Source organism: Anomalospiza imberbis, chromosome 19, assembly GCF_031753505.1.
Source record: "Anomalospiza imberbis isolate Cuckoo-Finch-1a 21T00152 chromosome 19, ASM3175350v1, whole genome shotgun sequence".
NCBI lineage: Eukaryota > Metazoa > Chordata > Aves > Passeriformes > Viduidae > Anomalospiza > Anomalospiza imberbis.
Genome location: NC_089699.1, coordinates 1,371,306 through 1,386,205, shown reverse-complemented (window position 1 = coordinate 1,386,205; position 14,900 = coordinate 1,371,306). Strand labels below are relative to the sequence as shown.

The 14,900-nt window shown below is 52.3% G+C and overlaps 1 protein-coding gene across 1 annotated transcript in view; it reads right to left on the bottom strand.

Moving 5' to 3' along the window:
- SLC39A11 (solute carrier family 39 member 11) overlaps window positions 1–14,900 on the bottom strand; it is an 86,846-nt gene that overhangs the window by 55,567 nt on the left and 16,379 nt on the right. The window contains exon 5 of the mRNA XM_068209962.1: window positions 5,236–5,371. Within this exon, the coding sequence (XP_068066063.1) occupies window positions 5,236–5,371 (136 nt within the window). The remainder of the gene's footprint in view (window positions 1–5,235; window positions 5,372–14,900) is intronic.

The window sequence follows — 14,900 nt, the reverse complement described above, 5'->3', positions numbered from 1 at the left end:
ATATCGCAGGGTGAAAAACTTAAAGTTTAGGGGTTTAGAATGTAGTAACAAACATGAAGCAAAATAGAGGTTTTAAGGCAGAAACAAGTTATTCTTTACCTTCTTTATAAGTTTAGGTGGTAGTTTATAACTGAACAGAAAAGTCTGCAGTGCGGACTTTGAAGAATTAATTATTAAATTAAAAGTGCAAATAATGTAAGTATAATTTCTTAATTAGATAATTTAACCTTAAAAATCTTATAACAGAAAATAATTAACCATTTTATACCTTATTAATAAAAAACTACAAAACTCACTACTGTACAACTATAACATTAATAAAAAGCAATAAACACCTAAATCCAAACACAAACTATCATCTCAAATACCTTCAATCCCAACCTCAACAAAAATAAAGGAGAAAAAAAAACACCCAAAACCAACAGTTTTCTATCCAGAAAAACCCGCTCTGGGTGCTTCACTCGCTGCAGAGCTGGGTCCTCTGCAAGGAAATCCAAGAAGCAGAGGGCAGCAACCACCAGGTGGCTTTTCAAAATGAACTCAAAACTCCTGATCCCAGGAGCAGGGCAGGGACTGGAACGATGGGGGCACAGATCCCTGAGTGCAGCAGGCTTTTCATCACCCCAGCAGGAATGATGTGCCCCCATTTCATTTATTCCTCTGCAGCTCTGGCTCCATAAATCCACGTTTAGTCCGGGCTATAAAAGCCAGGCACGGTACCCAGGCTGACAGGGACGGTCAATAACCATTTGAACCGCTTCAGAAAGGGGCATTAAGGATGTTTTTTAATCAATACAGACACTGCCGCGGGCATTTATCACCCAGGCTGGCTCTGAGCCCTCCAGATGGATTGATGGCTTGTGAAAGCAGCAAGGAGCACGGTGTGAACGTGTCCAAGTTATCCCAGACAGAGCTGGGATCCTGGAAAACTGGGCAACAGCCCCTTTCTAACTCCTTTTAAAGCAGGAGTTTCACCTTACATAAGTCACAAGGACTTTTAACTCCCCCTTTTAACTCTTTTAAAGCAGGAGTTTCACGTTATATAAGCCACAAGGGTTTAATGAACCTTTTGGATGCACACAGGAGGCTCTGGCTGAATGGCCCCGATCAATCCCCAGGGTTTGGATCCATCATTTCTCCCTCACAGCCACTGCTTCTGCTCAGGGAGGGGGGGAATGAGGAGAGAATCCAGAGGCTGAGCAGCAGCAAGCTGCCCCTGCTCCTGCGAGGGGAGCTGGGCATTGCTGGGCAGCTTTTCCCCTCAGGGTTTCCCTTCTTTCTCAGAAGAAACAGGGGAAAGTGGGAATTTTTTGGCTCTAAGGACAAGCCCCACTGATGTGCTGCCTCAAGCATCAGTGCCAAGCCCAAAATTCAGCTCGTGCTCTCTCTCTGTGTTGGTTCCCAAGGGTTTTTGGTCTCCTCTTATCTCCCCAGCTCCTCCCAGCACACTCCAGTGCACTGAGAAAAAGAGATGCAGCTTCTGCTTCCTCTCCTGTGCAGCCCCCTCAGGCAGCCCTGGTGCATGGAAACTTCCTTTGGAGGGGAAAAATAGGGCAAAAAAAGGCAAGAGTGAGCTTAGGGAGGGGGTGATGCTGCTGTAAGGGGCCCAGCAGGTCCTGGCACCAGAGCAGAGCTGGCCCTGGGGGGTCCCCAGCCCACCCAGCCTTGCTCCAGGGCTTCCCCAGCCAAATCCCCACCTGGGCCTCAGATTTAAGGGGAAAAAAAACCAATTTCTACGTACTGAGGTTTCCCTGCAGGTCCCCCAGAGCTCCCAGCTCATCTAAGTAACGAGCTCAACAAAATGTCATTCCTTACAGACGCTGCTGCAGACACGGGGTGGTTTTTGCAGGCACGAAATCCATCTGGATCTGCTCCCTGAGCAGCCAGGCAGGGATGCCAGGGCACCAGCTCCTAAATCACAGCCCAGCAAAAGCCAACTGAGTCATTCCAGCAAAGCCTGCCTGCCTTCAGTAACAGCAGTGACTTCACACTGCTGCAGCCAGAGGCACAACAGGCACCAGGGATCAGGGAAATTAAAGATGATCCACTTGATCCATGGGATCAACACCTTCCACTAGCCCAGGTGGCTCCAACCTGCCCTTGGACACTTCTGGGGATGGGGCAGCCACAGCTTCTCTGGGAATTCCATCCCAGCCCCTCCCCACCCTCACAGGGACAAATTTTGCCCTCCCAGGGATGGATTCTGCCCTTCCAGATATGGATTTTGCCCTCCCAGGGATGGATTTTGCCCTCCCAGGTACAGATTTCTCCCAAACATCAATCCCAGCCCACTCCCTGTCAGTTTGAAGCTGTTCCTCCTTGTCCTGTCGCTCCATGCTCCTGTAAAATCTCTCTCCAGGAGCCAGACACACATCCCTGGCTCTGGGGATGGATGATGAGCAGCAGAGCTGCTGCTGCTTCCTCAGACATTTCTCTGGAGCTGAGCTCAGCAGCCAGCACAGAAATTCCCACTGCCCTTCCCTCCCTGGAGCTCCTGCCCGGGCACCAAAGGGAGATTTGGGGTTTTCTCCAGCTTTGCACCCCCATTGCTGTGCCCTGCTCTGCCCCAGCAGCTCCCCAGAGCTCTCCCAGCTGCAGGGGGATGAGGATGCTGCAGGCAGCAGCATCTCCCACTCGGCTCCAGAACGGGCTCGGGATCTGAATCAGCAGCAGGAGGCATCAGCTGTTCCATACCCAGCTGTCCTGAGTCACAGCTCGGCTTTCCAGGTGCTCTGCTGCCTGGAATTCTTTTCTGGGAACTGCTTTGGGACACAGCGGGGTCAAGCCTGGCCTCCAGCCCCGCGGTGACCCTGCCCTGGCCATTTCCTCTGGATTGAGCACCTGGAAAACGCAGCAGGATGGGCTGGCCCCAGCCCTGGGCTGCCCGCAGGGCTTTAGGAGCAGGGCAGGGTGGGCACAGCCCAGCCAGGACACTCCTGGCACCCCAGAGGGCTCCACCAGCTGGGAACAACCCCCGGAGCTCCATCCCCAGCTGTTCCCAAGCACAAATGACAGCCCTTGCCTACCCAGAGCTATCAGAGACAAGGCTGGATTCTCTCTCCCTTGGAGTAATTAACGCCTGGTGATTATCCCACTCATCAAACGGTCTAGACAGACTTTTCAGTGCAATTCAGGGTGAATCCACCCATCCTGCATTTCCCAGGGATGCACACACACCTTACTCCAGGCAGCCACGAGGCACAGGCAGCTTTTAGCAACTCCCAAAAAGTCTTAATTCTACTCAGGACAGGCTGGAGAGGGGCTGGAGCAGAGCCCCAGCAAAAACAACTGACGGAAAGCCAAAGGATTTGGGATGAGGGGGAAGAGCAGCCATGGAATGGTTTGGGTTGGGAGGGAGCTTGAAGCTCATCCCATTCCATCCCTGCCACCTTCCATAGCCTGGGCTGCTCCACAGCGCTGCTGACCGAGGGGAAAAACCCAAATGAGGCTTTTTCTCTCCCCAGAGCAGGTGAAGGACAGGTGTAACTCCCACCTTTCCCCCACCTCCCTCCGCCAGGTGTGAAGGAAACCTCCTGGCTTGGTGACAGCTCGGAGTGTGAGCACAGCCCAAAGCCTCCCCCTGGCAGGCTCAAAATGCATCCCCAGCCCCACAGAGACCCCAGCCCCACAGGCAGGGCCCTGGAGAGAGGCACATTCCCACATTTCCCAGCCCTTCGCACCCCAGCTCCCTGCTCCTCACCCCCATCCCTCCCCAGGCACGGAGGCAGAACAGGCAGCTGCTGCTTTGGGATTTTCCTTTGTTTTCACAGCTTTAGCGATTTAAAAAGATGTAAATATGAAGGAAGGGTCAATGATTCAACAGTGATTAAGCCTGAAATATTCCACTTAGTACCCATTAGACTTTGAAAACACCCATTATGTTCCCAGAGCTTCCCCAGAGCCAGGCAGGCGCTACCCAGCCCTGGGGAAAGCAGCTTTCTTGGAAGGCTGGGGTTATCTTGTGAAAATACCGAGTTTATTTCACTAGAAAGAAAGGGGGGGAAAAGGAAAAGACAATAAAAGAATTAATGTATTGTAGGGCCTTAATACCATTTCCCCAGAGAGAGGAAAAAAACAACACAGCCTAATGGAAATTTTCTATTCCCAAAACCATTTGCACTGTTATTGTCTGCAACCAAAAGGAGATGGAAACATAAAAACCTCAGCAGCTCGAGCTGCTGAGAACTGCAGGGCTGAGCACTTCTGCTTTCCCTTCAAGAATAAAATTAAACTGTGCCTGAGATGGGAAGTTTCCACCTGACAAAAACATCAACCCCCCTGCAGCTGCCTCCCAGGGACTCACAGGATGCAAAGCTCATTGTACGGAGCAGAAAAAAATCCTCCCATCCCTCTGGAAAGAGCCAGGCTGCTGCTTCCAGTCCCGAGGATTTGCAGCGTTTTAGGGAAACGTGCATTTAAGCAATGTGGTTAAACAAAAGAGGCAGATTTAAGAGGGGAGCAGTGCTGCTCCTGGCAAAAGGAAGGACCATTCCTTCAAATCAATCTGCTCCCAGCTGTACTCGCGATGTTTTAAACCACAACTACAAGCAAATAATCAGAGGAGAAATAAAATTCATTTACTAAATTGCATTTGCTTTGTCTCCTGGAAAGCTGCTGAGTGGAGGCAGAGCCACTTGTGCTGGGGACAAGTGTCCCCACCACCCGCCCCAAGCACACCCTGGGGGCTCGGGAAGCCCAAAGAGGCACCCAAAATTCCTTCTTTAAAATCTGTTTAAGGAGGAAAGAGCCGTGTGTTCTGTGTGTTCCACCCTCTGGCAGCTGCGATTGGATTCACCCCCGGAATGAGGGACTGGAGAGGCCACAGGGGCAGAGGCAGAGCTGGAAATAACCCCAGGGTTTCACTCCTCCAGCACAGCAGAGAGCTCCTGATCAATAATTCACGGCCCAGACAGTGCAAGTGGCTTTGAGAGCTGCAGGAGAAGCCCAAGGAACAAGAGGCAGCAGAGGGAGAGACGGGGAGGGGAGGAGAGGGGAGGGGAGGGGAGGGGAGGGAAGGGAAGGGAAGGGAAGGGAAGGGAAGGGAAGGGAAGGGAAGGGAAGGGAAGGGAAGGGAAGGGAAGGGAAGGGAAGGGAAGGGAAGGGAAGGGACGGGACCCTGGGCATGGCAAACCCTGGGAATTGGGCTGGCAGCCCCGGTGCCAGGGGAGCAGGGGCTCTGTGCCCTCTGGGGGTGGTATATGACAGGATGCTTGCCTGGCTGGAGCCCAGCTCTACCTATCCTGATGGCCAGCTCGCTCCTCACGCTCGGCTCGCTCCGGAGATCCCCGCCAGGGTCCTGCTCCTGCTTCTCCTTCACGGCTCGCTGCTCCCAGCTCAGGGCCAGGGCGGCGTGGGAAGGGCCAGTGAACCCCTGCAAGGCAACACAGACACGTCAGGACATCCCAGAGCCCCTGCAAGGCAACACAGACACATCAGGACATCCCAGAGCCCCTGCAAGGCAACACAGACACATCGGGACATCCCAGAGCCCCTGCAAGGCAACACAGACACGTCAGGACATCCCAGAGCCCCTGCAAGGCAACACAGACACGTCAGGACATCCCAGAGCCCCTGCAAGGCAACACAGACACGTCAGGACATCCCAGAGCCCCTGCAAGGCAACACAGACACGTCAGGACATCCCAGAGCCCCTGCAAGGCAACACAGACACGTCAGGACATCCCAGAGCCCCTGCAAGGCAACACAGACACGTCAGGACATCCCAGAGCCCCTGCAAGGCAACACAGACACGTCAGGACATCCCAGAGCTGCCCCCAGCCCAGTCCAGCCCCGTGCAGTGGGACTGATGGGGATTGATGGTGTGAAAAACACCAACCACTTGGTTTTTAAAATTTTAAAAGTTTATTAGTAATAAAATAGTTATTAAAATAGTAATAAAATTAGAGTAATAAACATTTGGACGGTGAGGATTAGGACACTATGAGACAATAAAAAGCAAAGAATTTCGGATGTCCGGATGTTTTTGGGCACTGAGCTGCCAAAAACCTGCCTTGTGAGCAAAGGAACAACCCTTAAATGCAACAGCCTGTTGCATATTCATATATCTCATACATGATGCATAGATTCCTTGCAAATTAAGAATTTTTCTGGTTTTTGTCAACTCCTTCCCCTTAATCCTGCTGGTTCCATAAAGACAGAGAGGTGGAAGGATGTTTGTTTTTTCTGGTAAGGAGGCTGTAACTCTTTGTGTGCCCTGTCGCTGTTAGCTCTGTGAAGCTTCTTGATTATCTCATCCCTTTCTTGAGCTAGTAAAAATATCTTACATTGCAGAGTTTCTAATTTAACAATATGTTATAACCTAAAACTATATTTAACACACTACTTAAGAGAATTAATACAGCATTATTGTAAATGCAGGTGAACCCGGTGGGAAGAAATGCTGATGTGTGACTCCAGCTCAGGAGGATGAATGATTTCTTTATTATAACTATGCTATAACACATTAATATACTATTTAAAGGAAGATATTCAAACTACAAACCTACTTGTTCTAACTATATCTCTAACTCACTCAACTCCTGACCCTCTCTGAGAGTCCAGACTCAGGTGGGTTGGGTTGGCCATCAGCTCCAACAATCCTCACCAGAATCCAACCAAGCAATCACCCCAGGGAAACAATTCTCCAAACACATTCCACATGGGAAAAACAAGGAGCAGAAATAGAAATTGTTTTCTCTTTCTTCTCTCTGTGCACCTCTATGAAAAAATCCTGAGAGAGGGAGAAATGTGCTTGCCACACAGCATAACTCTCTACCATCACACACATAATATTCACTGCAATATTTGTGAAAAGCCAATTATAAAATATGCATTTTCCACAACAAGGATGTGTCGCAGCAGCTCCTCACCACTGCACCGAGGTGTGTCACCCGGGCTGGAAAGATGTGACATTCCCATTCTGTCTCTCAGGAGAAGCACAGAGAGAAGAGAAAACAATCTTTATCACTGCTCCTTTGTTTTCCCCACATGGAATGTGGTGTGGAGATTGTTCACCTGCAGTGATTACTTGATTAGACTTTAGTGAAAGTTGTTTAAGTTCAGTGACCAATGGGACCCAGCTGTGGCTCAGACTCTCAGCAGAGTCACGAGTTTGAGTTAGTTGATAGGTAAGTAAAAAGTCAGTATGTAGAACAGGATAGTAGCTCTTTAAATAGTATATTAATAGTATATTATCCCTTTTAATAGTGTATTAATATATTATTAAAATAGTATATTTTAATAGTATATTAATTTAATAGTATATTCATGGCAGTAATTAGTGTCAGCTGAATTAACCATGAGGGTTGATTATTGCAAAAAGCAAGAGGCAAGGAGAGATTTGGACAGGAAGAACTTGGAGGAAAACTATTCTGGGATTGGGAGCTCCCACTGCACTCCTCTGCTCGTGGAGTGAAGTTGTGGGATTGGCCTGACCCTGTGTGGAGAAGCAAATGAGGGAAAGAATATCCTTTATATGGGAAAAAGGTGTCTTTTATATATGGAAAAGGTGTCCCTTATATAGGAAAAAGGTGTCCTTTATACGGGAAAAAAGGGATCCCTTTTGATAAAGCTGTCCTTCAGCCTTCTGATCTGGAGCCAGACATCATCATTTATTCCTTGAGCTGGGATTTGCCACATTTTGACTATAGAAAGGGACCTTAAAGTCCATTCCGTGCCACCCCTGCCACAGGCAGGGACACCTTTCACTAGACCAGTGCTCCAAGCCCTGTCCAACCTGGCCTGGGACAATTCAGGGATGGAGCAGCCACAGCTCCTCGGGAATTCCACCCCAGCCCCTCCCCACCATCACAGGGAAGGATTCCTTCCCCATATCCCTTCCAATCCTGCCCTCTGGCAGTGGGAAACCCTTCCCTATTTCCTGTCACTGCAGCTCCTGACAAAAAGGAATCCAGGTCGGTGTTTCTGGATGTCCTCAGGTTCCTCAAACCCACCTGGAGCTACAACAGCAGGAGGAACCTCGGGATTAGAGGCACAGGAGCACAGAACTTGTCCCTGGCAGTGGTTTGTGACCTGGTGTCACCCCGAGTCCCCTCCTCCCTGCAGGGCTGGGAATGCACCCCCAGGAGCATCCAGAGGGAGGGATGTCCAGGTGGGATCCCCTGGAGTCACCCCCAGGAGCAGGGGTGTAGCTGTGGGGTTGAGGGCAGCAGATAACCCAGCACCCTGAGCCAGAGCAGCAACAGGAGCCTCACTGGGGGGGTCACACGAACCCAAAATAAAGGTTAAAGATGAATTACTCAACTGGCTCCTCTCCTCTCATTTGCATAACGAGTCTGAGCGGGGTTATTAATACTAATGACATATCTGCAGTTCAGCCCGGAGCTCTCACCTCCACTGACCCAGCAAGGCCAGCCTGAGGAGCTGGGGATGAAATCCCTCAGGATGTGGGAGAGCCTCCCCTCCCAGCACAGCTGGCAGCTCCTGCAGCAGCTGGGGGAGCCGGGAGGGAAGGAGGAGTTCTCCAGCAAAACCTGGGTGCTGAGAGCCAGCAAAGGGAGAGGGGAGTTTTGCCTGGATAAGGAATGAGGGGACTGGGAATGGGAGCTCATCCTGCTGCAGGGTGAGGGAGTCATGGAATCCTGTCCCAGAATCCTGGAATGCTTTGGGTGGGAAGGACCTTAAATCCCATTCCACTCCACCCCTGCCCTGGGCAGGGACACCTTCCACTGTCCCGGGGTGTTCCAAACCCCATCCAGCCTGGCCTGGGACGCTGCCAGGGACAGAGCAGCCACAGCTCCTCTGGGAATCCCATCCCATCCCTCCCCACGCTCCCAGGGAAGGATTTCTCCCAATATCCCATCCCTCCCTGCCCTCTGGCAGTGGGGAGCCATTCCCTGTGTCCTGTCCCCCCATGCCTCACCCAAAGCCTCTCCCCATCCTTCCTGCCCTGCTCCTGCTAAAGCCAAACGGATTTTCACCTCCAGGAAGGAGCAGCACCCCAAAACACCAAACCCACAGAGCTGCACCCAGAGGGAGGCGATTGCAGCTGGATTTGGGAAGGGCAGGTGCCCTCCCTGCTGCCGGGGACAATTTGTGACAATATTGGTGACCTTCAGGAAAGCACACGACTGATCCCAGCCGAGACTGCTCTGAGTCATCCCAGCCCGGAGCCTGCAGGAGGCCCTTAATTGGAATGTGTCAGTGGGTTAAAAAACATTGCAGAGAGAAGAGGAAAGGCAACTGGCATTAATTAGTTCATGGCAGTAATTAGCGTCAGCTGAAATAACCACGGGGGTTGATTATTGCAAAAAGCAAGAGGCAGGGAGAGATTTGGACAGGAAGAACTTGGAGGAAAACTATTCTGGGATTGGGAGCTCCCACTGCACTCCTCTGCTCATGGAGTGAAGTTGTGGGATTGGCCTGACCCTGTGTGGAGAAGAAAATGAGGGAAAAAAATCCTCTATATGGGAAAAAGGTGTCCTTTATATGGGAAAAAAGGGATCCTTTTTGATACAAAATGGGTATTCTTTTAAATTAAAATAATAGTATCATTTTAGGCAAAGCAAGGATTTGGGATCACGTCCCCTTGCCCAAGATGTTAATTGATCTGAAGGCAATTTTAAAAAGAATTGGAGACTGACACCTCTGAGAAATAATCTGCTCTTCTCCTCCAGGCCAAGGGAGGAGAGTGAATTCATAAAGAAATCCTGATGGACTGAGAGTGATCAGATCCCTCAGCCCCACAGCTGGAGGTGCTGCTTGCCCAGGAGGGTCACAGCTGCTGCTCCTCCTGTGCAAGATTTTAGCAGGGAAAAATGCCCTGGAAAAGGCTCGGCAAAGCCCCAGCTGATGGAGAAGGCACCACGGTGGGAAAGAGAAACAGAATCCATTTTACTGCTTTCTGTAAAAGAGGAATAAAAATCATATCCCCAGCTTGCCAGGGAGCAGACACAGAGATAAGGCACAGTAAAAATCCTGGGTCAGGTGGGGCCCAGAGGCTCCTGTTTCACACTCGGTAAGTGATAACACACAGAGATAACGCAGCAGGGACCAGCAGCAGAAAGGGAAGAGGAGAGGGTGGCTCAGGGCTGCTCCTGAACATCTGGACAGAGCCCAGGGCAGCAAAGCCTCTAAAGGGGGAAATGATGCCTTCAGCTTGAGCTGTTACAGTTCCCAGACTCTGCAGTGCATTGGTGTGCGACTCTGACCTCCACGTCAAGTGTCAGCAGTTCTCCTCACAGCTCAGGCACACAGAACAATCCTTTCCAGCCCAGATCCAAGGACACCGCTGCAGCTTCAGCCCCAAAACTGCAAACAGCAGGGAACTGAGGAGAGCAAACTGGGAGGATGGCACTGCACAACTTGGAGCTGGAATTGGACAATGAACCCAACATGGAAATGGAGCAGAACTTATAAAAGTGAGAAAACTCGTGACCCATCATCCATCTTGGGTGCAGCCCTGGCTGGGCTCTTGTGCTGCCCGAGGTGCATCCTTTGAGGCCTTTTAATAAATCCCTGCTTTGTTCTTTAACTCTGTGGAAATCAGAAACTTCCACAGACACTGAAGGGTTTGATCTGCAGCCTTGGAAGAAGCTTGGATTGATGTAAAAATACAATACACAGACAGTAAGCAGGAAAATCACAAACTTCTGTTTCTGTAGTTGTAAGAAAAATGTGCCTAAAGTAACTGAGACTCTGCATTGATAAGAGGGTGAAGGGTTTGTAATGCAGGGGTGTGGTTGTATAAAATAGGAGTTTAGAAGTTATAATAAAATAATATGTGTGCAAGTGAGACAGAAGCCATTAGACAAAGGTATCTGCAGTACAGCAGAAGCAAAGGTGACAGGTTAGAAAAGCAAAATGAACCCTGTAACAACTGTCTATTGGGTTAGAAAGCTCTGTATCCCCTTGTAAAGAACAAACTTGTGACTGCTCTTGAGCTATGGCCGACTGCTTGCTCCTGTAGAATCTCACAGCCTCTGAGACTGATGTTTATCTGAGCAATCAATCGTTCTTGGCTTGAAAATTGTCCCATCCCTTCATTTCTAGCACCAACAAGCTCTGTTCCAGGCAGCCTCTCCCCCTCCCACGTGGAGCACCCCAGCCTGGCTCCTGCAGCCCCACAAGCACCAGGAAGGAGCCCTGGAGCCGTGGGGATTGGGAAAAGGGGCACCCACAGCCAGAAACCCCAGAGTTTTGCAGCAGATCTGCTCCAGGAGCAGCTCTGGAGCTTTCCCTAAAAGCTGCAGCCGGGGAAGTGAAGTGGGTGTAGGGGAGGGTGGTCTCAGCTTCCCTGCAGCTCATGGCAGGGGTGCTTTACTCGCTGCTGATTATCAGCCCTGGCTGCTGCTCCTTCCCTGCAGCTTTGGCAGCAGCCTGGCAGGGCAGGGGGAGTCACTCCCCTCCCTCTGTGTCACCCCCAGCCTGGGGACAGCCCGGGGGGTGCCACTGCAGCTGCCCCAGCCCTGGGAGCTGCCAGCTGAGCCTTGGCAGTGCCAAGATGTGCAGCAGTGTCCTGAGCTGGCAGCACCAGAACCCCCCAGAACCAGCAGGAGGGAGGCAAAGCTACCAAAAATCCCCCCCAAACCTTGAAAAATCAGGAATGGGGGGGAAAGAATCCCAAAGCCCTTCCAATCCAGGGGTGCTGGAGCCTGTGCCAGCCAGCCCAGCCCAGCTGGATCCCCAAAACAGGGGCAGGGAACATCACTGGCACCAGCCCCACCAGGCAGGTGGGCACAGCCCAACCCATCCTGTGGCTCAAACAACACTTGAGCCAAATAAAATATTAAAAATAAACCCGTGGGGTTCCCCCCTGGCACATCTGGGGCTTTTCCCTCCCCAGGAGGGAGGAGAACACAGCAGGAAAGCTGCTGGCAGGGCAGGAGGAGGGGACACACTCCCAGGCCCCCCGGGAAAGCTGGGATGGTTCTCTGACACAGCACGAGGCTTTGTAACCTCTGCCACGGCCAAAACAACAGCACAGGAATGTTTTCCCTGCTTTGGCCAAACAAAACAACAAACAAACCCCATCCCTGCAGCATCAGGAGCTTCCTGTCACCAACCTCCCTCCCACCAGGAGCCCTGGAAAAGCCTCAACCACAACCAGCAAAATTCATTTTTCAATGGAGTAATTGCTCCGAGCAGAGAATCCGAGCCCAGCAAAACCAGTGAGGATGGACCTGCACTCCCAGTTGTGTGCTGGGAGGAGATTTGCCTCTTCCAGCCACAGGCAGACCTCGAGGGGTATTTTCCTGGGGGGTATTTATTTTCCTCACACCCCCTGCACCCTCAGAGAGCTTTGTGCCAGGGAGGCAGCCCCACGACGGGAGATTTTAATTGTTTGAGATTTTAATAAGCAGATGGGATCAACAGGAGCCGTTCTGCACACATTTGTTAAACCCTGGCAGGGACCAGTTCCACCCCTTTTCCCACTCCCTGCCCCCTTCCCACGTGGATTTCCACAGGCTTTTTGCTAGGGTGAGAGAAAAAGCAAACAAACCTTCAATTAACAGCTCGTTCCTCCCCAGAATTCCCTCAGCAAGGATTTTGCAGAGGGAATAGCTGGGGAAGGGCGAGCTGTGGGGTGTGGGAGCTCTGGCAGGATGCACAGGGCTCAGCCAGCCATCCATCAGCCCCCAAATGAAGAGGCAGGAGCGTGGCAGCAGTGCCTAATTCCATTACTGAAACACACGGCTTCCTCTGCATCCTCAGCCACCCCTGCGGACGTGAGCGAGGCCTCGGCAGCCCCAGCTTCTCCTGCCTCATCCCAGGCTCCAGGAGCATCCCCAGCTCCTCCTGCCTCATCCCAGGCTCCAGGAGCATCCCCAGCTTCTCCTGCCTCATCCCGGGCTCCAGGAGCATCCCCAGCTCCTCCTGCCTCATCCCAGGCTCCAGGAGCAGCCCCAGCTCCTCCTGCCTCATCCCAGGCTCCAGGAGCATCCCCAGCTCCTCCTGCCTCATCCCAGGCTCCAGGAGCAGCTCCAGCTCCCTGTGCCTCATCCCAGGCTCCAGGAGCAGCCCCAGCTCCCTGTGCCTCATCCCAGGCTCCAGGAGCATCCCCAGCTCCCTGTGCCTCATCCCGGGCTCCAGGAGCAGCTCCAGCTCCTCCTGCCTCATCCCAGGCTCCAGGAGCAGCCCCAGCTCCTCCTGCCTCATCCCAGGCTCCAGGAGCAGCCCCAGCTCCTCCTGCCTCATCCCTGGCTCCAGGAGCAGCCCCAGCTCCCTGTGCCTCATCCCAGGCTCCAGGAGCAGCCCCAGCTCCTCCTGCCTCATCCCAGGCTCCAGGAGCATCCCCAGCTCCCTGTGCCTCATCCCAGGCTCCAGGAGCAGCCCCAGCTCCCTGTGCCTCATCCCAGGCTCCAGGAGCAGCCCCAGCTCCCTGTGCCTCATCCCAGGCTCCAGGAGCATCTCCAGGTCCTCCTGCCTCATCCCAGGCTCCAGGAGCAGCCCCAGCTCCCTGTGCCTCATCCCAGGCTCCAGGAGCAGCTCCAGCTCCTCCTGCCTAATCCCAGGCTCCAGGAGCAGCTCCAGCTCCTCCTGCCTCATCCCAGGCTCCAGGAGCAGCCCCAGCTCCTCCTGCCTCATCCCGGGCTCCAGGAGCATCCCCAGCTCCTCCTGCCTCATCCCGGGCTCCAGGAGCAGCCCCAGCTCCCTGTGCCTCATCCCAGGCTCCAGGAGCAGCCCCAGCTCCCTGTGCCTCATCCCGGGCTCCAGGAGCAGCCCCAGCTCCCTGTGCCTCATCCCAGGCTCCAGGAGCAGCTCCAGCTCCCTGTGCCTCATCCCAGGCTCCAGGAGCAGCTCCAGCTCCCCCTCCTCATCCCGAGCTCCAGGAACAGCCCAGGGATGGGCTTTGTGGGATTTTGCCCTGTAGGAATTTGAGGCTTTCTGTGCTGCCAGGCACTGAGCCCCAGGAGAACACTGCATTGACCTGAGGCCGTGAAGAAGCTTCCAGAATGGAATGATGGAACTGGGATTGTGGGGTGGAGTTTGAATAGAAGTGTGTGATATCACATGGGGAAAACTCAGAGTTTGGGGGTTTAGAATGCAGTAATAGATATAAAGCAAGGTGGAGGTTTTGGGGCTGAGGCTGCTCCTTCACCTCCTTCTCCATGGGTTTGGGTGGTTTTGTGTAATTGGATAAAAAAGCCCCCATTGTGGACCACAGGTAGTTAGTTATTAGGTTAAAAGTAAAAATAATTTAGATGTCATTTCTTAATTACACACTTTATCCTTAAAAATCCTTGTGGAAAGAAAGCTGTGTCTCCAGTTTTAGTTTGTCAGAGTGAAGTGCTGCAGAACTCAGGGTTTGTGAGACTGTGACACAGATGAGAACTAACAAACACCTGAGTCCCAACCAGAAATACCTTCTCACACATTTAATCCCAACCCTGGCAAAAAAAAACCCAAAAAAAAGCAGCACAAACTCCACACTGAGTCAGAGCTTCCCCTGCAGCTCCAGAGCCGTGGGGATCCCCACGGAAGCAGCTTCCCCCTCCCTGCCTCCCCCCAGGCAGTGACAGAACCTCTCCTGCTGCTTCCCCTGACACCTTAATGGCAGGTTTGCCTTTCACCGTGGAGGAATTAATTTGGGGTTATGCTTTGAGCAAATTCAAAGGCACATTTTGAGATCAAAGAACGGCTGGGGGAGCATCCACGGCCCCGGATAAACAGGGGCTGGTGCAGGAGGCAGAGGGAGGGCAAGGAGGAGATCCTTCCGTCCTCCTCCTCGTGGGAAACTTCCCTTTTACCATTCTGAGCCAGGCCCAAGCAGAAAGCAAAATTCAGGCAGCAAAGGCTGAGCCAGGAGGAGGGAAAAGCCCATGGAATATCAGAGCTGGGAGGGGAGAAAAGCCCATGGAATATCAGAGCTGGGAGAGGAGAAAAGCCCATGGATTATCAGAGCTGGGAGAGGAGAAAAGCCCATGGAATATCAGAGCTGG